The sequence below is a fragment of the Eptatretus burgeri genome, chromosome 3 (assembly GCF_056783735.1).
Source record: "Eptatretus burgeri isolate ZD-2024b chromosome 3, Ebu_testis_v1, whole genome shotgun sequence".
In the NCBI taxonomy this organism is placed as follows: domain Eukaryota; kingdom Metazoa; phylum Chordata; class Myxini; order Myxiniformes; family Myxinidae; genus Eptatretus; species Eptatretus burgeri.
This window is the reverse complement of record NC_140963.1, coordinates 141,623,050-141,645,960: the sequence shown is the minus strand read 5'-3', so window position 1 is coordinate 141,645,960 and position 22,911 is coordinate 141,623,050. Positions and strand designations below refer to the sequence as shown.

Here is a 22,911-nt window from a genome sequence, read left to right as displayed (position 1 = left end):
AATATTTCATGAATACGGAGCGCAATTCGTTGATGAAAAACTCATCAAGTTTATTAAATTCCATCACGGCTTGCATAAAGACGGCGGTAGATGTAACGGTGGAAGGGAATGATGGGGAGAGGGTAAACGAAGGAGTTCAATCCACTTTGGAGTCGTGAAGAATAAAGTTCCACATGACAAGGTACTCAGGCAAAGGTCCTTGTGCTGCTACCATGACATCATCACCAAGGACGAAGTGAAAATGTTTGGAAATAATCATTTTTGAGCTTTCCTGACAGTGATTGAGCTGTCGTAAGAGAATGCAGGAAAATATATTCACATTGGCCATTCCCACTCAAAAATGCTCCTTCACTGATTGGTGGGAACCGACCCAATGAAGCAAGTATTCAGGGATTAAACAAAGTGGTTTATAATTTGAACGAACCGACGCTGACCGGATGATGCCATTCATTTCCCTGGCATGTCATAACATGCCAGTGATCTAACAGGATTATCACTCATTTAATCCTCCAGGGATCCCAATTGAACCCAAATGTCAGCACGGCAAAATAGTGGGATCACGAGGCACACCACCTCTACAAGGGAAATAAATAATTTAATTTCACATTGGACAAATGGCATGAAATGTCAGACACAAGGACAGACACAAAACACAACTTGAAAATAGAATGGTCACTCGGTAGAGCGCATACCTCTGCCAGGCTGAACGGTTTACGTTTTCTATCCCACTGATTGGCCGGATCTGCATACGGACCTGAACCAAAATCGAATCAGCTTGTTCTTGTCACCTAACCAACTCATCCACCTCGTTTTGTCATAGCTCGTCCACAACTTCTTAAAATATCTTGCGATCCACCGTTTTTGACGCCATCTATCAGAAGTGAAGAACCATATGCAAATAACAAAAAAATTCTCGTATCCGGATCCAGATCTTCACCAAAATTGAATCAATTCAACCACGTCACATGCCCAACCTGTCCATCAATTTAGTCCAAATCCATAACTTTTTGAGATATCCTGCTCACAGACAGACACACAGGGGTGAAAACAACCTCTGTCCACCTTTGGTGGCGGAGGTAAAAAGAGGGTGCATGGGGCTGACTCGAGGCGGAACGGCAGGAGAGTGAGGGCAGGAGCAAGCAGGCAGGCTCACAATGGCACAACATCCAGCAGTCAGAAAGCAGAGCAGCAAGAGCATGTCCCAGCATGTACAGCGCCACAAGAGAGAGTCAGAATGAGAGGCCAAGGCATGCTTTTTCTGCCAGTTCCACTCTCCCTGACAACTTATCGCCCTTGGCCGATCACAGCCCAGAGGTTCTCCATGCCCAAGGCACAAAGGACCAATCATTGATGTATATGTCCCACTTATAAAGAACCGTGAATGATCTGAGGCCTGTCTCCAGGGTGGAGACTCTCCACCCTGTTGATGGACAGCTGAATGAGAGGAGCTTTCTCCCTTTAATGGTGGGAGGAAAGAAAATCGCAGTATCACACACACACACACACACACATTTATACATATAATACGTGATTATACACAATCACGATAATGCGTGCACATGTATACACAGGCGCTTTGGAGACTTCCTGCCAAAGACGAGTGGGACCAAGCTTTGGTGGCAACCAAAGACTGCGCCAAAAACTTCAGCTTCGGTGGGACCAGGGACCACATTTGTGGTGTCCAATGTCATGCCATTCGGCATGCGTTTGCGACGCGGCCTGACCCTGTGGCTTGGTGGGCTTGCCCAACTCCCTCCCACGGAGGACGGGTGGGACCGAGCTTTGGTGTGACCACGTGTGGAGATGACGACTTGTGGCACCATGTTCATGAAGGTGGGGATGTCCCCGAGTGGGATCGGGTTTACCCCCTGAAGTCACACGAGAGGTTGCGCGGATCAACAGGGTCGACACTCTGGAGATGGAGAAAGGAAACGGAGCATGGATGAGGAGACAGCTTGGTCCATGAGTTATGGTTCCTTGCGAGGGTGGAGATGGGTGCTTTGGGACCGGGGAAGGGGGGCTTCATTCAGTCTTGGAGCCTGCATGTGGAGATGATGACAGGTGGCAGCAGATGACACACATGCGCGCGCACGCACACACACACACACACACACACACACACACACACACACACACACACACACACACACACACACACACACACACACACACATGAGAGAACACGTGACAGGACATCTTTAACTAACATACGTCGAAATAGAGCAGGTCCTTCTCTCTCATTGGCTGAATTCCAGACAACTTATCCCTGACACATGTCCTTAATACATGAATTGAGAAAGTCATAAGATTATACGAATACAAATAGTAGGTGAGTCCTTAACCCCCCCCCCCCACCAACCCTTCCCATGATCGCAACTATATATGGCTCAGAGATTAGCTATTCGCCTCTGAGGTGTTTAGTCTGGGTGTGAATCCTGACATAGCTTTAAACGATCGCAGGGCGAGGCATCAACATGTCCGCCATCGCTCAAATTGACTACAGGGTGATCTGTCTGCAAGCATTGGTCTCATGGTAAGCTGACAGGATTGCCTGGAGGTACACACACTCACCTCTCAGTTGTCTAGCCTGGGTTTGAATCCAGACCGAGTTTTAAACTGTCATCCCAGTGCTTCACAGGCAGGGTGATTCAACAATGTGTGTGCCGTCCATCGGATGGACGGGGCAAATTGCTGCCCGAACCAGCAGAGGGAATTGCATCAGCAGCACAGTCACACCTTCAGCCAATGATGCTACCCCGCAGGCTTGTGCTGCATGCGAAAGAAAGAAGAATAAGTTCCACGATGTCTAAAAGAAGATTAGGTGAATAATCACCGGCACCCTGAACAAGTTATGAGCTTACACCCAAATGTTCAGAAGCACTGCATCAGTGGCACAGCCAACTCTCAATGATGATGCAGCAAGTGGGCCAATTAAAAAAATTTGATTCCAGTCCAAGGAACATTCACGAATACCATGGATGGGCTTGTGCACCAATCAGGTGCAGGACAATGACATTAGTACACATCAGTGTACTTTAAAGGGAATTACAAGGATATTAGTAGATACACTAATATGTTAGGAATGTGGGATGTAAACCTGGATTCGTCACATCATGGACACTGCTTCAGATGGAAATGTGACAGGCCAATCCCTTGGGGTTGTAACAATATCAAGGCAACGAATGCTTGGGTATTGACGATACAAGGTAGATCCCTGAGACAAAAACAGAACTGGGATTGGTGTTTCAATGACAGAGCCAGAGACAATGAAAGGGCAGAGACGCCTGAGAGCCAAGACATGGGGAAACTGTGGCATTTGTTCACAAAGCGAGGACTTCGTCACAGGGATGTTATGTACATCATGTGAGTGTGTGTGTGTGTGTGTGTGTGTGTGTGTGTGTGTGTGTGTGTGAGAGTGTGTGAGTGAGTGTGTGTGTGTGTGTGTGTGAGTGTGTGTGTGAGTGTGTGAGTGTGTGTGTGTGTGAGTGTGTGTGTGTGAGAGTGTGTGTGTGTGTGTGTGTGTGTGTGTGTGTGTGTGTGTGTGTGTGTGTGTGTGTGTGTGTGTGTGTGTATAACCTGTGGTCGTCCTCGTTATCTCGTGTGAGTTTGGGTGTGTGTGTATAACCTGTGGTCGTCCTCTTTATCTCGCGTGAGTCTTGGTGTGTGTATAACCTGTGGTCGTCCTAGTTATCTCATGTGAGCCTGGGTGTGTGTATAACCTGTGGTCATCCTAGTTTTCTCGTCTGAGTCTGGGTGTGTGTGTGTATAACCTGTGGTCGTGCTGGTAATGTCATGTGAGTCTTGGTGTGTGTGTATAACCTGTGGTCGTGCTGGTAATGTCATGTGAGTCTTGGTGTGTGTGTATAACCTGTGGTCGTGCTGGTAATGTCATGTGAGTCTTGGTGTGTGTGTATAACCTGTGGTCGTCCTGGTTATCTCATGTGAGCCTGGGTGTGTGTATAACCTGTGGTCATCCTAGTTTTCTCGTCTGGGTGTGTGTGTATAACCTGTGGTCGTGCTGGTAATGTCATGTGAGTCTTGGTGTGTGTGTATAACCTGTGGTCGTGCTGGTAATGTCATGTGAGTCTTGGTGTGTGTGTATAACCTGTGGTCGTGCTGGTAATGTCATGTGAGTCTTGGTGTGTGTGTATAACCTGTGGTCGTGCTGGTAATGTCATGTGAGTCTTGGTGTGTGTGTATAACCTGTGGTCGTGCTGGTAATGTCATGTGAGTCTGGGTGTGTGTATAACCTGTGGTCGTGCTGGTAATGTCATGTGAGTCTTGGTGTGTGTATAACCTGTGGTCGTGCTGGTAATGTCATGTGAGTCTTGGTGTGTGTATAACCTGTGGTCGTGCTGGTAATGTCATGTGAGTCTTGGTGTGTGTATAACCTGTGGTCGTGCTGGTAATGTCACGTGAGTCTGGGTGTGTGTGTATAACCTGTGGTCGTGCTGGTAATGTCATGTGAGTCTTGGTGTGTGTATAACCTGTGGTCGTGCTGGTAATGTCATGTGAGTCTTGGTGTGTGTGTATAACCTGTGGTCGTGCTGGTAATGTCATGTGAGTCTTGGTGTGTGTATAACCTGTGGTCGTGCTGGTAATGTCATGTGAGTCTTGGTGTGTGTGTATAACCTGTGGTCGTGCTGGTAATGTCATGTGAGTCTTGGTGTGTGTGTATAACCTGTGGTCGTGCTGGTAATGTCATGTGAGTCTGGGTGTGTGTGTATAACCTGTGGTCGTGCTGGTAATGTCATGTGAGTCTTGGTGTGTGTATAACCTGTGGTCGTGCTGGTAATGTCATGTGAGTCTTGGTGTGTGTATAACCTGTGGTCGTGCTGGTAATGTCACGTGAGTCTGGGTGTGTGTGTATAACCTGTGGTCGTGCTGGTAATGTCATGTGAGTCTTGGTGTGTGTGTATAACCTGTGGTCATCCTCGTTATCTCGTGTGAGTCTTGGTGTGTGTGTATAACCTGTGGTCGTGCTGGTAATGTCATGTGAGTCTTGGTGTGTGTATAACCTGTGGTCGTGCTGGTAATGTCATGTGAGTCTGGGTGTGTGTGTATAACCTGTGGTCGTCCTCGTTATCTCGTGTGAGTCTTGGTGTGTGTGTATAACCTGTGGTCGTGCTGGTAATGTCATGTGAGTCTTGGTGTGTGTGTATAACCTGTGGTCGTGCTGGTAATGTCATGTGAGTCTGGGTGTGTGTGTATAACCTGTGGTCGTGCTGGTAATGTCATGTGAGTCTGGGTGTGTGTGTATAACCTGTGGTCGTGCTGGTAATGTCATGTGAGTCTGGGTGTGTGTGTATAACCTGTGGTCGTGCTGGTAATGTCATGTGAGTCTTGGTGTGTGTATAACCTGTGGTCGTGCTGGTAATGTCATGTGAGTCTTGGTGTGTGTGTATAACCTGTGGTCGTGCTGGTAATGTCATGTGAGTCTTGGTGTGTGTATAACCTGTGGTCGTGCTGGTAATGTCATGTGAGTCTTGGTGTGTGTGTATAACCTGTGGTCGTGCTGGTAATGTCATGTGAGTCTGGGTGTGTGTGTATAACCTGTGGTCGTGCTGGTAATGTCATGTGAGTCTTGGTGTGTGTATAACCTGTGGTCGTGCTGGTAATGTCATGTGAGTCTTGGTGTGTGTATAACCTGTGGTCGTGCTGGTAATGTCATGTGAGTCTTGGTGTGTGTATAACCTGTGGTCGTGCTGGTAATGTCACGTGAGTCTGGGTGTGTGTGTATAACCTGTGGTCGTGCTGGTAATGTCATGTGAGTCTTGGTGTGTGTATAACCTGTGGTCGTGCTGGTAATGTCATGTGAGTCTTGGTGTGTGTGTATAACCTGTGGTCGTGCTGGTAATGTCATGTGAGTCTTGGTGTGTATAACCTGTGGTCGTGCTGGTAATGTCATGTGAGTCTTGGTGTGTGTGTATAACCTGTGGTCGTGCTGGTAATGTCATGTGAGTCTTGGTGTGTGTATAACCTGTGGTCGTGCTGGTAATGTCATGTGAGTCTGGGTGTGTGTGTATAACCTGTGGTCGTGCTGGTAATGTCATGTGAGTCTTGGTGTGTGTATAACCTGTGGTCGTGCTGGTAATGTCATGTGAGTCTTGGTGTGTGTATAACCTGTGGTCGTGCTGGTAATGTCATGTGAGTCTTGGTGTGTGTATAACCTGTGGTCGTGCTGGTAATGTCACGTGAGTCTGGGTGTGTGTGTATAACCTGTGGTCGTGCTGGTAATGTCATGTGAGTCTTGGTGTGTGTGTATAACCTGTGGTCGTGCTGGTAATGTCATGTGAGTCTGGGTGTGTGTGTATAACCTGTGGTCGTCCTCGTTATCTCGTGTGAGTCTTGGTGTGTGTGTATAACCTGTGGTCGTGCTGGTAATGTCATGTGAGTCTTGGTGTGTGTGTATAACCTGTGGTCGTGCTGGTAATGTCATGTGAGTCTGGGTGTGTGTGTATAACCTGTGGTCGTGCTGGTAATGTCATGTGAGTCTGGGTGTGTGTGTATAACCTGTGGTCGTGCTGGTAATGTCATGTGAGTCTGGGTGTGTGTATAACCTGTGGTCGTGCTGGTAATGTCATGTGAGTCTTGGTGTGTGTATAACCTGTGGTCGTGCTGGTAATGTCATGTGAGTCTTGGTGTGTGTGTATAACCTGTGGTCGTGCTGGTAATGTCATGTGAGTCTTGGTGTGTGTATAACCTGTGGTCGTGCTGGTAATGTCATGTGAGTCTTGGTGTGTGTGTATAACCTGTGGTCGTGCTGGTAATGTCATGTGAGTCTGGGTGTGTGTGTATAACCTGTGGTCGTGCTGGTAATGTCATGTGAGTCTTGGTGTGTGTATAACCTGTGGTCGTGCTGGTAATGTCATGTGAGTCTTGGTGTGTGTGTATAACCTGTGGTCGTGCTGGTAATGTCATGTGAGTCTGGGTGTGTGTGTATAACCTGTGGTCGTGCTGGTAATGTCATGTGAGTCTTGGTGTGTGTATAACCTGTGGTCGTGCTGGTAATGTCATGTGAGTCTTGGTGTGTGTATAACCTGTGGTCGTGCTGGTAATGTCATGTGAGTCTTGGTGTGTGTATAACCTGTGGTCGTGCTGGTAATGTCACGTGAGTCTGGGTGTGTGTGTATAACCTGTGGTCGTGCTGGTAATGTCATGTGAGTCTTGGTGTGTGTATAACCTGTGGTCGTGCTGGTAATGTCATGTGAGTCTTGGTGTGTGTGTATAACCTGTGGTCGTGCTGGTAATGTCATGTGAGTCTTGGTGTGTGTATAACCTGTGGTCGTGCTGGTAATGTCATGTGAGTCTTGGTGTGTGTGTATAACCTGTGGTCGTGCTGGTAATGTCATGTGAGTCTGGGTGTGTGTGTATAACCTGTGGTCGTGCTGGTAATGTCATGTGAGTCTTGGTGTGTGTGTATAACCTGTGGTCGTGCTGGTAATGTCATGTGAGTCTTGGTGTGTGTGTATAACCTGTGGTCGTGCTGGTAATGTCATGTGAGTCTGGTGTGTGTGTATAACCTGTGGTCGTGCTGGTAATGTCATGTGAGTCTTGGTGTGTGTATAACCTGTGGTCGTGCTGGTAATGTCATGTGAGTCTTGGTGTGTGTATAACCTGTGGTCGTGCTGGTAATGTCATGTGAGTCTTGGTGTGTGTATAACCTGTGGTCGTGCTGGTAATGTCACGTGAGTCTGGGTGTGTGTGTATAACCTGTGGTCGTGCTGGTAATGTCATGTGAGTCTTGGTGTGTGTGTATAACCTGTGGTCGTGCTGGTAATGTCATGTGAGTCTGGGTGTGTGTGAATAACCTGTGGTCGTCCTCGTTATCTCGTGTGAGTCTTGGTGTGTGTGTATAACCTGTGGTCGTGCTGGTAATGTCATGTGAGTCTTGGTGTGTGTGTATAACCTGTGGTCGTGCTGGTAATGTCATGTGAGTCTGGGTGTGTGTGTATAACCTGTGGTCATCCTCGTTATCTCGTGTGAGTCTTGGTGTGTGTGTATAACCTGTGGTCGTGCTGGTAATGTCATGTGAGTCTTGGTGTGTGTATAACCTGTGGTCGTGCTGGTAATGTCATGTGAGTCTTGGTGTGTGTATAACCTGTGGTCATCCTCGTTTTCTCATCTGAGTCTGGGTGTGTGTGTATAACCTGTGGAGAGGCATTGCATGGATTTAGTTACCATCACCGAAAGGGCCATTCCCATTTTGTTCTCACCTATCTGATCGCATCCCATGTATCCCACTGGGAACCGACTCGGGGTTAGCTGGGGTGAACTTCTGGCTCGTAATGTTGATTGATTTCCCAACTGCAAAAGAATGCCCAAGGGACCCGCTCCAGCAGACCCACAGCGATATCCAATTCTCGAACAGGGATTCCACGTAAATACAAGCCTATGGACATGACCACACTGCTTACCCATAAGATCGAGCACCACAAACCATTGTCATTGCATTGGACAATGCTGAGGTGGAAAAGGAATAACTTGGTGGGTAAATGTTTCACGAGCACTAAGGAGTGCGTGCAAAGAGAACAGCCAGCTTAACAACCTCAGAAACGATGCGTGCACATGTTTAAAATGTATTAGAGTGTCAATTGTTTCCAAGGGTTATGATCTGAACAAGTTCATCATCACAATGGGACAATACATTGGGGAAAATGCATCACCCCACCAGGATGTGCACGTAGACCACTGAACAAACCTACATCACCCCACCAAGATGTGTATGTCTACCACTGAACAGATCTGCATCACCCCACCTGGATATGCACATAGACCACTGAAAAAACCAGCGTCACCCCACCAGGATGTGCACGTCCACCACTGAACAGACCTGAGTCATCCCACCAGGATGTGCACGTCCACCACTGAACAAACCTACATCACCCCACCCGGATATGCACATAGACCACTGAAAAAACCAGCGTCACCCCACCAGGATGTGCACGTCCACCACTGAACAGACCTGAGTCATCCCACCAGGATGTGCACGTCCACCACTGAACAGACCTGAGTCATCCCACCAGGATGTGCACGTCCACCACTGAACAAACCTACATCACCCCACCAGGATGTGCACGTAGACCACTGAACAGATCTACATCACCCCACCAAGATGTGTATGTCTACCACTGAACAGACCTGTGTCACCCCACCAGGATGTACACATAGACCACTAAACAAACCAGCATCACCCCACCCGGATATGCACATAGACCACTGAAAAAACCAGCGTCACCCCACCAGGATGTGCACGTCCACCACTGAACAAACCTACATCATCCCACCAGGATGTGCACGTCCACCACTGAACAAACCTACATCATCCCACCAGGATGTGCACGTAGACCACTGAACAGATCTACATCACCCCACCAGGATGTGTATGTCTACCACTGAACAGACCTGTGTCACCCCACCAGGATGTACACATAGACCACTAAACAAACCAGCGTCACCCCACCCGGATATGCACATAGACCACTGAAAAAACCAGCATCACCCCACCAGGATGTGCACGTCCACCACTGAACAAACCTGTGTCACCCCACCAGGATGTGCACGTCCACCACTGAACAAACCTACATCACCCCACCAGGATGTGCACGTAGACCACTGAACAGACCTACATCACCCCACCAAGATGTGTATGTGTACCACTGAACAGACCTGTGTCACCCCACCAGGATGTACACATAGACCACTAAACAAACCAGCGTCACCCCACCAGGATGTGCACATCCACCACTGAACAGACCTGCGTCACCCCCACTAGAATGTACATGTCGACCACTGAACAGACTCGTCACTCCACCAAGATATTCACATAAACCAATGAATAGACCTGCGGCCCGAAGGATACCTGAAATAAATAATAATACTGTCTTGCCTGACGACCGATGATGGTGTGGATAAGGTTGATTTTGCACATAAAGTACAGTGCAGTTTTGACAATCTCCTGATGAATGTTCTGAAAGACCATTGTGAGGTTGGTCGGGTGTGCAAGATGAAGGAGTAATAAAAGGAGCAAGAGGGGAAGGTTGCTGTACACATCAAACCTGCCATTTCGCTTCAGATATACAGGTGGGATTGAAAAGATGCGTTTACTACATGAAGTGCGGTGCACCATGAGATATCTGAGGTTATTATACACTAGCAAATGCAATCAGTCACTTCGCTGATGGGGACAATAAAGGAGGGGGGGAGAAAGAGAGGAGGCAGGAGTCGGGTGAGAGGGGGGAGGGGAGGCAGAGAGGATGAAGAATAGGGAGGTGGTGGGGGGGTGGAGAAAGCCACACCTCAAACGTTGCTATTGACTGTGGAAGGGAGGGGTGCGTGAGAGGGAGAGAGAGAGAGAGAGAGACAGACGGGCAGAGACAGCAAGAGAGCGACAGCGGTGTGGGTGGAGAGTGCTGCAATTTATTAGGAGGGGGAGTGATGAGGGGACAGAGAGAGAGAGAGAAGGGGGGGGGGGAGGAAGAGGAAAAAAAAGACAGGTGAGGAGTGGAGGTGGGTTAGCAAAGAGAATGATATGTGACGCTTTATGACCGAACACGACAAAACAACAAAAAAACGTGTCAGAACAGCTGTACACACAACACCACAACAGAGTTTGTAAAGTAATCCACCAGCACATCAACAAAAACTTTGATATTCCAGTTCCAGAAAATTTGAGGGAAAATGAACCAATAGCAATCATTGAAAATATTGAAGTACCGTTCACGTACGGTACGACCTTATGATCCCATCAGGCGTGAACATCGAAAACAAAGCATTGTGACCACATGATATACTTCGGTACAAAAAAAAAGAGAAGAAGACATTGCAAATTGATATGTTAATACCAGTGATTTTGGACGAACGATGCAGAAATCAAGAAAATGACCAAATACCAAGACCTCAAGCAGGAAGTGAAAAGATCCTGGAAGTTGAAGTTGTACCTGTGATGACGAAGAACCTCATGGGAATGACGATGAAGAGCTGCACAGAGATATTAAAAACCATCCCTGGGAATATCACGACAGACGAACTGCAGTTGGAATCCGTCCGGAGCTCGGTAGCGATCATGAAGAGAGCCCTCGACAAAAAAAACTTTGAAAACAGAAAACTTCAAAGCTTGGTCCATGAATCGTGACCCCTTACCGACATGAAGGTGGATACTTTTATCCTGCCCTGGGAGGACTCCATTCCACATTCTGAAACCCACATATATAGATACCAATCAACGACAAACACACAAACACACACCACACACACGACAGTGGATACTTCAAGACTTGGGGGAGATCCGTTCCACCTTCTGAAACCCGCATATGGAGATAACAACCAATAGCCAACAAACACACAAACACACACCCACACACTTCCGTTCCGTTTTGATAATTCAGTTTATGCACGTACACACACATAAAATTTATAAAAACGACAAACACAAAGATTTACCTTCAAACAGAGTTCTTTGAAAGAGGAATTCAAGTGGGAAATTAACAAAGTTAAATTGTATAATATATCAAGGCTCAGAACACAAAATGTCGATCTCTGCTCTCCGCCTTCACAACCAGATCATGGCCAACACCCGGTCGGATGGACCTTATTGTTTTTATGCATGTATCGATATCCAAGTGAGGGATTGTATTAAAAGGAGATCGCACATGAGGAAAAACAAAACGATGTCCTGGAAAAATAAAATTACACATTATCAGCGGATGAGAAACCTCCCAAGGCACGCACTGCATGGCCTAACACTGGTGGAGATGTATGTCTGTCCAATCGATGTTCCATTGAGAGCACAGGAACTTTTACCGAAACAAACAACCAAGCAGGTTGGAGAGCGCTCGCCAAGCGGCTTAAGCACTGAAGCAAGCACTCCAACAAAACGGTTGTTAAGAAACGGCTCGTTTGGCATGCCATGAGTACCCATTAACATACACCTCCCGGCGACACCCGGGATGCGAAGCCACGAAAACCGACGTCTCCGGATGTTTGTAAGCCTTGCAATGTCCCGAGCGATTGGTAACGATGAGGAACAGGCATTCGATAACATGAATGAAGAAAGTGAAAAAAAACAATCGTTAACAAACCATTCATTGCACCTTGTTCCATATAATGAGAGGATAACTTGGTGAGTAAAATGTGGGGATAACTTGGTGGGTAGAATGTGGGGATAACTTGGTGGGTAGAATGTGAGGCTAACTTGGTGAGTAGAATGTGGGGATAACTTGGTGGGTAGAATGTGGGGATAACTTGGTGGGTAGAATGTGAGGCTAACTTGGTGAGTAGAATGTGGGGATAACTTGGTGGGTAGAATGTGAGGATAACTTGGTGGGTAGAATGTGAGGATAACTTGGTGGGTAGAATGTGAGGATAACTTGGTGGATAGAATGTGAGGATAACTTGCTGGGTAGAATGAGAGGATAACTTGGTGGGTAGAATGTGAGGATAACTTGGTGGGTAGAATGTGAGGATAACTTGGTGGGTAGAATGTGAAGATAACTTGGTGGGTAGAATGTGAGGATAACTTGGTGGGTAGAATGTGAGGATAAGTTGGTGGGTAGAATGTGAGGATAACTTGGTGGGTAGAATGTGAGGATAAGCTGGTGGGTAGAATGTGAGGATAACTTGGTGGGTAGAATGTGAGGATAAGTTGGTGGGTAGAATGTGAAGATAACTTGCTGGGTAGAATGATAGGATAACTTGGTGGGTAGAATGTGAGGATAACTTGGTGGGTAGAATGTGAAGATAACTTGGTGGGTAGAATGAGAGGATAACTTGGTGGAAAGAATGTGAGGATAACTTGGTGGATAGAATGTGAGGATAACTTGGTGGGTAGAATGTGAGGACAACTTGGTGGGTAGAATGTGAGGATAACTTGGTGGGTAGAATGTGAGGATAACTTGGTTGGTAAAATGTGAAGATAACTTGGTGGGTAGAATGTGAAGATAACTTGGTGAGTCGAATGTGAGAATAACCTGGTGGGGTAGAATGTAAAGATAACTTCGTAGGCAGAATCTGAAAATAACCTGGTGGGGTAGAATGTGAAGATAACTTGGTGGGTAGAATGTGAAGATAACTTGGTGGGTAAAATGAGAGATAACTTGGTGAGTGGAATGTGAGGATAACTTGGTGGGTAGAATGTGAAGATAACTTGGTGGGTAGAATGTGAGGATGACTTGGTGGGTAGAATGTGAGGATAACTTGGTGGATAGAATGAGAGAATAACTTGGTGAGTAGAATGTGAGGATAACTTGGTGGGTAGAATGAGAGGATAACTTGGTGGGTAGAATGTGGGAATAACTTGGTGGGTAGAATGTGGGGATAACTTTGTGGGTAGAATGTGAGGATAACTTGGTGGGTAGAATGTGAGGATAACTTGGTGGGTAGAATGTGAGGATAACTTGGTGGGTAGAATGAGATAAAACTGCTGAGTGGAAATCTTACCTGTGGCTGAATGTTCGTACACCTTACCTGTGAGTGAATGTTCGAATGGGAGTGTTGTGGTTGTGTTTCTTCCCGTGAGGTTTTAGACATTGTATGGAGGCTTGATTAGTTGTGTGGGCGCCATAATTAGATAATATCCTCCACAAATCATCTGAACTGAGTGCACATGGAACGATTGCCGAAACAGGTAATCTACGTCGTAGTGTGTGTGTGTGTGTGTGTGTGTGTGTGTGTGTGTGTGTGTGTGTGTGTGTGTGTGTGTGTGTGTGTGTGTATGTGTGTGTGTGTGTGTGTGTGTGTATGTGTTTTTCCTTTCACTCATTTCACTGCTTTATGGCAGGGAATGAAAATGAATGACGTAATGTGAGCAATTTTTGAATGGGTTACCTCGACGCTGTCTTCAACATACAGATGTTTTCAAACTGTTGGCTTATATAACTCGATTGGAGTTTAAACTTTAAAAGGTCAATTTGTAGATGAGCTAGCAGAGCCTTGAAGGTGAAATGTGCTTATCCATCATTCCCAACTCTGAACTAAGCAGAGAAAATCTTATGCTTCCTGCTCATGAAGTTCTCCATGAAATTGTCGAATAAAGAACCAGCTCAATTCCACTCTCATCTTTTACAGCACATTAAACATCCTACATTCTAATAGAAAGCTACATTTGCTTTCGTTACGGCCGATTCACACCATCAAAACAGTTAATCCGGATTAAGTAATCTAGTACTGGGCTTCCTGCTCATGAAGTTCTCCATGAACTTGTCTAATAAAGAACCAGCTCAATTTCACTCTCATCTTTTATAGCACATTAAACATCCTACATTCATATAGAAAGTTACATTTGCTTTCCTTACGGCCGATTCACACGATCAAAAAGGTGAATCCGGATTCGGTAGTCCGGTGCTAATGCTCTCGGGTTAAATAAAGGAGATCAGTTGTTCTTAAAGCATGAAATCTGGAAAAATTGAAAAACTTTCCAAACTTTCCACCAATCACATTCTCATGTGATTTGTAATAACTCGTCCTGATCGACATGAAATGCTGAAGTTTATCGATCACCAGTTTTGGAAATGGTGTTTCATGGACAGTGAGCTTGCGATGCTTGATGGAATCCGTCGAATGTCCACACCACCCTATATTTTTGTAAGTGGGTGTTTATGACTTGCACGTCATCGTAAAGAGAACACAAAACTAATACCGCCGATTGTCTCCTTGCTTTTACACATCCTTGCACCATGTACATCTGGGCTCATCCTCACGACATGTAGTACAGCCAGACAGCCTCCTTGAAATATGGCTTCACTACACAATGGTGGAGTAAATTATAATTATGTAATGTTTGCTCTATATCAATACCCCGCGTGCGGAGTGCAAGCCTGACTTAGGCAATTGGTTCACTCTGTCTGTCTCGCTTGTCAGTTCATGATTGAGGAACTCCTTAAATTTGATTGTACTCTGCGGTGCTCAACATATAAATTTCAAACGGCACATGAATTGGAACACGAATTTGCAGTTTAGCAGAACTTTGGCTCTGAATTTGGTAAACTGTACGGAATCGTGTCCTGATCATGCACGTGCAGAGAGGAGTGGGCTAATCGTTTCAGTCTGTCTGCCTGTCTGGCAGTGAAGCAAAATTGAAAATCATTCCAAACGGGAATGATTGTCTTTGGTGACGTCATAAAGGACACAAATAACAGCAATGAAGAACTAATATGACATGTTAAATAAGGTGATGTAAAGACCCTGCATCAACAGCGGTAAACTGCCGAAAAACTTTTTTTCTTTTTCTCCGAACTTTAAAATCTCTATTTAATTTCAATTGAATGAGTTAACTTGAACACAAGAAAACAAATCACCTTCATGGCAATTTAAAAACCTGCAGTTTAGCAGTACCTTACTTGACGTGCAGCATTGAAGAGGATAAGAGCACGGACAGTCCCCATTGGTTGGCTTCTATGGGGAGGAGGAAATCCTTCTTTGGGAAATGCTCCACTGAGAAAGGTAGTGCCATTGTTGTGACGTCGCTGGTATGCAGAATACCACGAGAAGTGCCGGCACTTCCTCCAAGCTCAGTCTTGTGTTCTTTCGCAGGTGTGTGTGTGTGTGTGTGTGTGTGTGTGTGTGTGTGTGTGTGTGTGTGTGTGTGTGTGTGTGTGTGTGTGTGTGTGTGTGTGTGTGTGTGTGTGTTGGGGGGATGTGGGGAGTAAGACAGCTCCACTCCAAACATTACTTAAAGTTAAAAATAAAAATAAAACAGAGTTCAACAGATTATGGGACCACAAAGATACTCAAGGAGAGATATATGAGGGGTAGGTGTTCTGTCACAATGAGTATTTGGAGAAAAGGGAGGGTCAAGCTGGGTGTGGCTAAGAAAGGTGTTATAGGCATAGGAAACGAGGAAGCAGGTTCAGTTTGTTCTTTGAGCTCATGGGGAGATTGGTCCACATTCTTGTTTTACAGGGAATAAATGATCAGAGACAGTAGATGAGAGGAAAGATGGACAAAAGGCAAAATGACTGACAATCTACCTCTGTTTCTTTACCGTGATGTATACAGCCTTTATGACAAATTCACGAAATGCACCATGATGGGAGCACACGAGGCCTCCTGTTTTTGGCCCAACCCATCCATTGATGAGATCTTCAGTGAAGCACATCATTTGTTCTTTGCAAACTGCTCCCTCGATCACCTGGCTGACCCTCCTCCTCTCATCCTCGGCCTACTTATAGCTCTGCCATCCGTCCTCACCATCACGACCACTGTGGCTGTCTTGTGTATTGTCAAGCGGCATGAAGGAAAAGTTTGAGCAAGCATGGGTAAACTTTGGCATAGTCTTTGGTATGAATTTTTTTTCTCATTCTGTGAAAAAAGTGTGTGTAGAACTCTTTATCAAAATAAAATGACTGGAATTTCAAATAACCTCTTGTTTTAATCATCCAGAAACAAAGATACCCGTTGGCATCGTTTTTCAAATGAATGCTTTCCCCATTCTTTGAAGAAGAAAAAAACAAGTGCGACTCTGTTACTCTTTGTCAAAAGAAGAAAATGACTGGTATTTTCCATAACCTTTTGCTTTGATCAACTGGAATTTACCATAACCTCTTCCTTTGATCAACTGGAATTTACCATAACCTCTTCCTTTAATCAACTGGAATTTATCATAACTTCTTCCTTTGATCACCTGGAATTTTCAATAACCTCTTGCTTTGATAACCTGGTATTTTCCATAACCTCCTGCTTTGATAACCTGGTATTTTCCATAACCTCCTGCTTTGATAACCTGGTATTTTCCATAACCTCCTGCTTTGATAACCTGGTATTTTCCATAACCTTCTACATTGATGATTTGTTATTGTCCATTACCACTTGCTTTGACAACCTGGTATTTTCCATAACCTCTTCCTTTGATCAACTGGAATTTATCATAACCTCTTCCTTTGATAATCTGGTATTTTCCATAACCTCTTGCTTTGATAACCTGGAATTTTCCATCACGTCTTGCTTTGATCAACTAGAATTTCCCATAACCACTTCCTTTGATCATCTGGAATTTATCATAACCTCTTCCTTTGATAATCTAGTATTTTCCATAACCTTTTGCTTTGGTAACCTGGAATTTTCCATAACCTCCTGCTTTTATAACCTGGTATTTTCCATAACCTCCTGCTTTGATAACCTGGTATTTTCCATAACCTTCTACTTTGATGATCTGGTCTTTTCCATAACCTCTTGCTTTGATAACCTGGTATTTTCCATTACCTCTTCCTTTGATCAACTGGAATTTACCATTACCTCTTCCTTTGATCAACTGGAATTTACCATCACCTCTTCCTTTGATAATCTGGAATTTTCCATAACCTCTTGCTTTGATAACCTGGAATTTTCCATCACGTCTTGCTTTGATCAACTGGAATTTACCATAAACACTTCCTTTGATCAAATGGAATTTATCATAACCTCTTCCTTTGATAATCTGGTATATTCCATAACCTCTTGCTTTGATAACCTAGTATTTTCCATCACGTCTTGCTTTGATCACCTGCAATTTTCCATAACCTCTTGCTTTGATAATAATCTGCTATTTTCCATAACGTCTTGCTTTGATCACCTGGTATTTTCCATAACCTCTTGCTTTGATCACCTGGTATTTTCCATAACCTCTTGCTTTGATATAATCTGGAATTTTCCAAATCCTCGTGCTTTGATAATGTGATATTTTAGATAACCTCTTGTTTTGATTATCTTGAAATTGACATGCTCTTACCCAGCTAAAGGTGATTTGCATCATAAACACCACAACGAGCAGGTATTTTAACATCATTACAATGCAACCAGAGGCATCTTTGGCTCACCTAATTTCCTGAACATTCTAGTCCAAATAATATGGTATTTATTCCAGAGGGAACATAATACATTTGTACAGGCAGTTTTATTTCTACATACTATCTGGAGTACACTTTCATTCTTTATCCACTCACATGTAAAATGAAGAACCAGTCTTGCTGGTGAAGGTTAGTGTCAATCCTTGTTGACGGACAGATAGAACAATGAATGAAATCAACAGGATATTGACCAAGGTATGCTAACCGCCTTGGGAAGCAAGAATAATGTGATATTTTGGCCGTTAGCCATTCATCGGAGCAAAATAGGGCTTCAGTCACACGTTCATCCATGCTTTAATGTTTTCTCATTTGTTGACTCCAAATGTTGTTTCAGTGGCAGCATCGGGAATTTACCCTCAAACCATGCTCCAATTCCTCCCATGGATTCTCATTTGATATCTAGGTATCACAGGTGTCACTGAAGATGTCAAAAGACTGTTACATTCTTCATGGCAATACTTAACTGCGTGTGAATGGTCAATGTTTGAGGGGAGTAATACAGGATGTTCCAGAAAGACCTGGACAACTTTGGTTGTTAATATATTTAGTATCACAAATGATGCAACAATGCCCTTTGTTTTATATGATACAGAAACTCAAAGTTTTCTGTATTTTCAGGACTGGTGGTTTAATGTAAAAGAAAAAGGCAATTCCACAGGAGAAAGCTCAGTGCGTCGAACGGTTCATCGAGACGAGATCCGACACGCGAGTTCAGCGTAATTTCCATACAAGGTATGGAAGGAATCCACCATTGCAGGTGCATATCAGAGAGTGGTACAAGTGGTTTAAGGAGACTGGAAGTTGTCAGAAACATAAAAATACTGGTCGACGAAGCACAAGTGCAGCAGATGTTGAACCAGTGTGTGAATCATTTCAACAAAGTCCCACAAAATCAATTTGATGCGCATTCAGAGAACTGGGACTACCAAACACTAATGTACACAGGATTTGGCATGAAAGACTGAAGCTTTATACCCAAGGTGCAGATTCTGCAGGAACTCAAACCAAAGGACGGACACAAGTGCAAATTCTTTGCCTTGGAAATGTTCGGTCGCATAGAGAATGACGAAGATTACCTGAAAAAGGTCATGTTCACAGCTGAAGCTTGCTTTCATGCATCGGGGAAGGTCAACCGGCACAAGGTGAGGATCTAGGGCTCTGAACCCCCCCCCCCCCCGTGGTCATTGAACACATACGTGACAGTCCAAAGGTCAATGTGTGATGTGGCTTTCTCAATGACCGTTTGGTGGGTCCATTTTTCTTTGTGGAGGATACTGTGACCTCAACAATTTACAGGAACATGTTGGAAGGATTCCTCTTCCCACAGATTGAGGACCTACAACCCGATATCGTTTTTCAACAGGACGGTGCTCCCCCTCATTGGGCCTTAGTCGTTCGAGCCGTCCTGAATGAAAATTTTCCAGGTCACTGTATCAGTCAAAAAGGACCACCTGCCTGGCCCCCACGACCACCAGACATAACCCCCCTTGATTTTTTTTTCTGTGGAGGTTTGTCAAAGATGTCTACAACACCAAGATGGCAAACCTACAGGATATTTGTTCTCAGATCACAGTTGTATATGCACTGGTGGACATAAACATGCTGAGCCAAACATGGCAGGAACTTGTGTACCACCTTGATGTCCAACGTGTGACAAATGGAGCTCACATTGAAGTGTGTTGATGGTGTGCACAAACCATTATGAGTTTCTGCATCATAAAACAAAAGGTATTGTTGTATTATATGTGGTTCTAAATATATTGACAACCAAAGTTGTCCAAGTATTTTTGGAATACCCTGTAAAGAGACATCACAGAAGTAAATAGACACCTTAAATGTATTCATTTAATCTGCATAAAGCAAGTTTTACTCAGTGATTTGTACTAATATTCAACGATTTATTTGCAGAAACGAGTTCATGCATGACGATTAAGTATGCCTCCAACCCAGGGAGCACACGACCTTTCCGATTTTCAAAGAGGACGAATTGTTAGCCAATCGGAAGTTGGAGTCAGCCAGCAGCAGATATCTCAGAATCTTGGCATTCCGCTTTCTGCGATCAATTGGGTGATTGTGCAATTCACCAGCGAAGGCAAGGAATCCACAGCTTCCCATTCTGGTTGATCTGGGCCTTCAGAAAGATCTTCGAGCTGTCAAGAGGTCCATTGAGAAAACTCCCCTTTACAAGGCAGCAGATGTTGCAGAGGAGGTCCAAGTTAGCTCAAGAACAGTCGTGTGGTATCTTCATCAACTGGGCTACTATGGGAGCGCAGCTCAGAGAAAACTTCTTTTTAGATCAGCCAACATTCAAAGGAGAAAGAAGTGGATTGACAAGATGGCCAACAGACCCTTGGAGTTTTGGCAAACTGTCATTTTTTTCAGATGAGCCCCAATTTACTCAATTTTCTGAGAGCGGGCGTGTATCGGTCTGGAGACTTCCCAGTCAAGAGTTTTCTTTGAACTGAATGCAGTCAACTATCAAACACGGTGGTTTTCCAGTGAAGGTGTGGGGAGCAATTTGGAGCACTGGTCGGTCAGAGCTTGTGGAATGTGTTAGCAACAACACTACGATATACATTTCTATCCTTGAGGATGGACGTCTCCTTGTCTTCTCCACTGGTCAGATGGTCAAACACAACACTGTTCATGGAAGATGGAGTTCCATGCCACACTGCAAAAAAGACCAAAGAATGGCAGGACAGAAATGAGATCAAGCGACTTCCATGGCCAAGTCAATCTCCTGACATGAATCCCATTGAACAACTCTGGGCCATATTGGATCGAGCTGTGTGGAAAAACTCTGACAAACTTACGTTATGGGCAGAATTGCGAAATCTGTTTGCATGAAGCCTGGGCAGAAATACCACAAGAGAAAATTTCGGAGCTCGTTAGTTCTATGTCTGAAAGAGTAAAAGCGTTTAAATCTGCAAATGACAAGTCTACAAAATACTCGTGATTGTATTAAAATGGATCAAATGTTCTTCAAATGTTAAATAAATAAATTATTTTTAAATAATGGTGTCTATTTACTTCTGTCATGTGTCTGTAGAACAGAAGAAGAAAAAGGAACCAGAGGCCATTGTTCCATCTCCTGCAACTTGCAAGGTTGAAAGAAAATCCAAATCCACAGATTCTGATTGGTTCATAGTTGATGGTTTTATTGTCAAAACATCGTAGCCAAGAGGCTGAAATTATTATTTTTGTATGCAGTGCATGGTCTAGGGTCATGGAAGAGCTTGTACAGTGAACTAATCAGGACATAACAGGACAATAAGCTCAAATGAGCTAAGATCCTCGTCGTCTTAATGATGACGTCATAAAAACGAATATGACGTCTTTGTGATGTATCAGGTTTGCGATAAATTATCTGTGCTAATGCCCGGCTTGATTCCCGCAAACAAAATTCAAGCAGCTTGCCTAGTTTCGGAGATAATGGTATAGGCGATTTCCATTAGCGGCGATATTATGACGTCAACTTTTTTTCGAGGAAGAATTTCCAAAATCGGAGATGGTTACTGCCTGCGCGTGGGCTTTCTGCATATACATGGCAAGTTTCACGAAGATCCGATGAAAACTCTGGGTTGTGAAACAAAAAATGACAAAAAAATAGGAATGACGTCATAAAAATGGATATGACGTCATAGTGATGTATCATATGTGCGGTAATTCATCTCTGCTAATGCCCTGTTCGATTCCCACAAACAGAATTCAAAAAGCTTGCCGAGTTTCGGAGATAATTTTTTAGGCGATTTCCATTAGCAGAGATATTTTGACGTCATAACTTTTTTTTTCTCGGAGGAATTTTCAAAATCGGAGATGGTTACTGGCTGCGCAGGGTATTTTTACATATATATGCCAGGTTTCAGGAAGTTTCGATGAAAACTGAAGGCTGTGAAACAAAAAAGTCCACAAGAAGAAGATGAAGAACAACAACGTGAGTAAGACTTAGAGATCCTCCACGAGGATCTAAAAACAGTATGCAAAACACACATACATTGACAAAATGGATACAGAAGGAAATTCCAAGGAGGGAAAACTTAGAAAGTTTGAAGCATGAGGGATTTGGGTGGGGGGTTAATGAAGGTAGAAAAGATCATGGTTTAGAATTGGGGATGACCTGAGATAGTGGTGAGCAGCTATCTTGAAGACTTGGCGCTAAGAATGACATTGAAGAGAAGGTGGAAGTTCATTCCACAGATGGGAAAAATAAAAACCAGGAACAAATGAGTGGAGGTGAGCAGGAATCCTGGACCGAGTTAGTTTCATGAGAAAAGGGTTGATGGTGGACAGTGTGAGCCCTGCAGAAACCTGGGGGTAGGGGACAAAGCACAGAAAGAGCAGAGGGTGTAAGACCAGAAAGGAGGCAGTAGAAAACAGAAAGATCACTGACCTGTAAGCAAAGGTGAAGTGATGTAGACCCATAGTCTCAGCTTCATCGCGGGAGATTCCAATGATCTTGAAAGCCTTGTTTTCCACAGCATCAAGCTGAGCAAGATGTGAGGCAGGGGAGCAGACCCAGGAGTTGGGGGGGGGGGAGCAGTACTCCATCAAGCTGCAGATGAAGGCTTTGAACGTGGATAGGAGTTCAGGTATGCTAAATAAGGACTTTGCACGATGGAGGATTCCCAGTCAGTGTCTGGATTTGGAGGCCAACTTTGAAACTTGGTTTGTCCAAGAAAGATAATGGCTGAGAGTGGGACCCAGGGGTTTGAATGACTACTTCCTTCACAATCCTCATGAGAATGTTCAGACAGGAGGATTTCCCACCAGATGGTGCTTTCAGAGAGATAGTGAGAGTGTGAGATTTGTCAGGATTGAAAGACATATTCCAAGTGATTGACTAGCTTCTGTTTTGGTTTTTTTTTAGGTCTGAAGAGAGGGAAGAGGCTGCAACCTGCTTGTCTGAAGAATGAGGGAAGAGGCTGCAACCTGCTTGTCTGAAGGATGAGGAAAGTCACAGCACAGGGTGGAGTCATCATCAAAGTGATAAAAAGGATTTTCCAGAGAGTCAGAGAGATAATTGATGAAGACCAGGAAAAGGACTGGGCCCAAAATACTGCCTTGAGGAAAACCAGCCATGGCAGGGAGAGGA

General features: G+C 44.6%; 1 protein-coding gene across 1 annotated transcript in view; it reads left to right on the top strand.

Annotated features, from left to right (window-relative positions):
* The window catches only part of LOC147031165 (receptor activity-modifying protein 1-like), a 35,284-nt gene extending 18,915 nt beyond the window's left edge, over positions 1–16,369 (top strand). The window contains exon 3 of the mRNA XM_085875983.1: positions 15,994–16,369. Coding sequence (XP_085732109.1) covers positions 15,994–16,243 — 250 coding nt within the window. The 3' untranslated portion in view covers positions 16,244–16,369. The remainder of the gene's footprint in view (positions 1–15,993) is intronic.
* Positions 16,370–22,911: the final 6,542 nt, after the last annotated feature.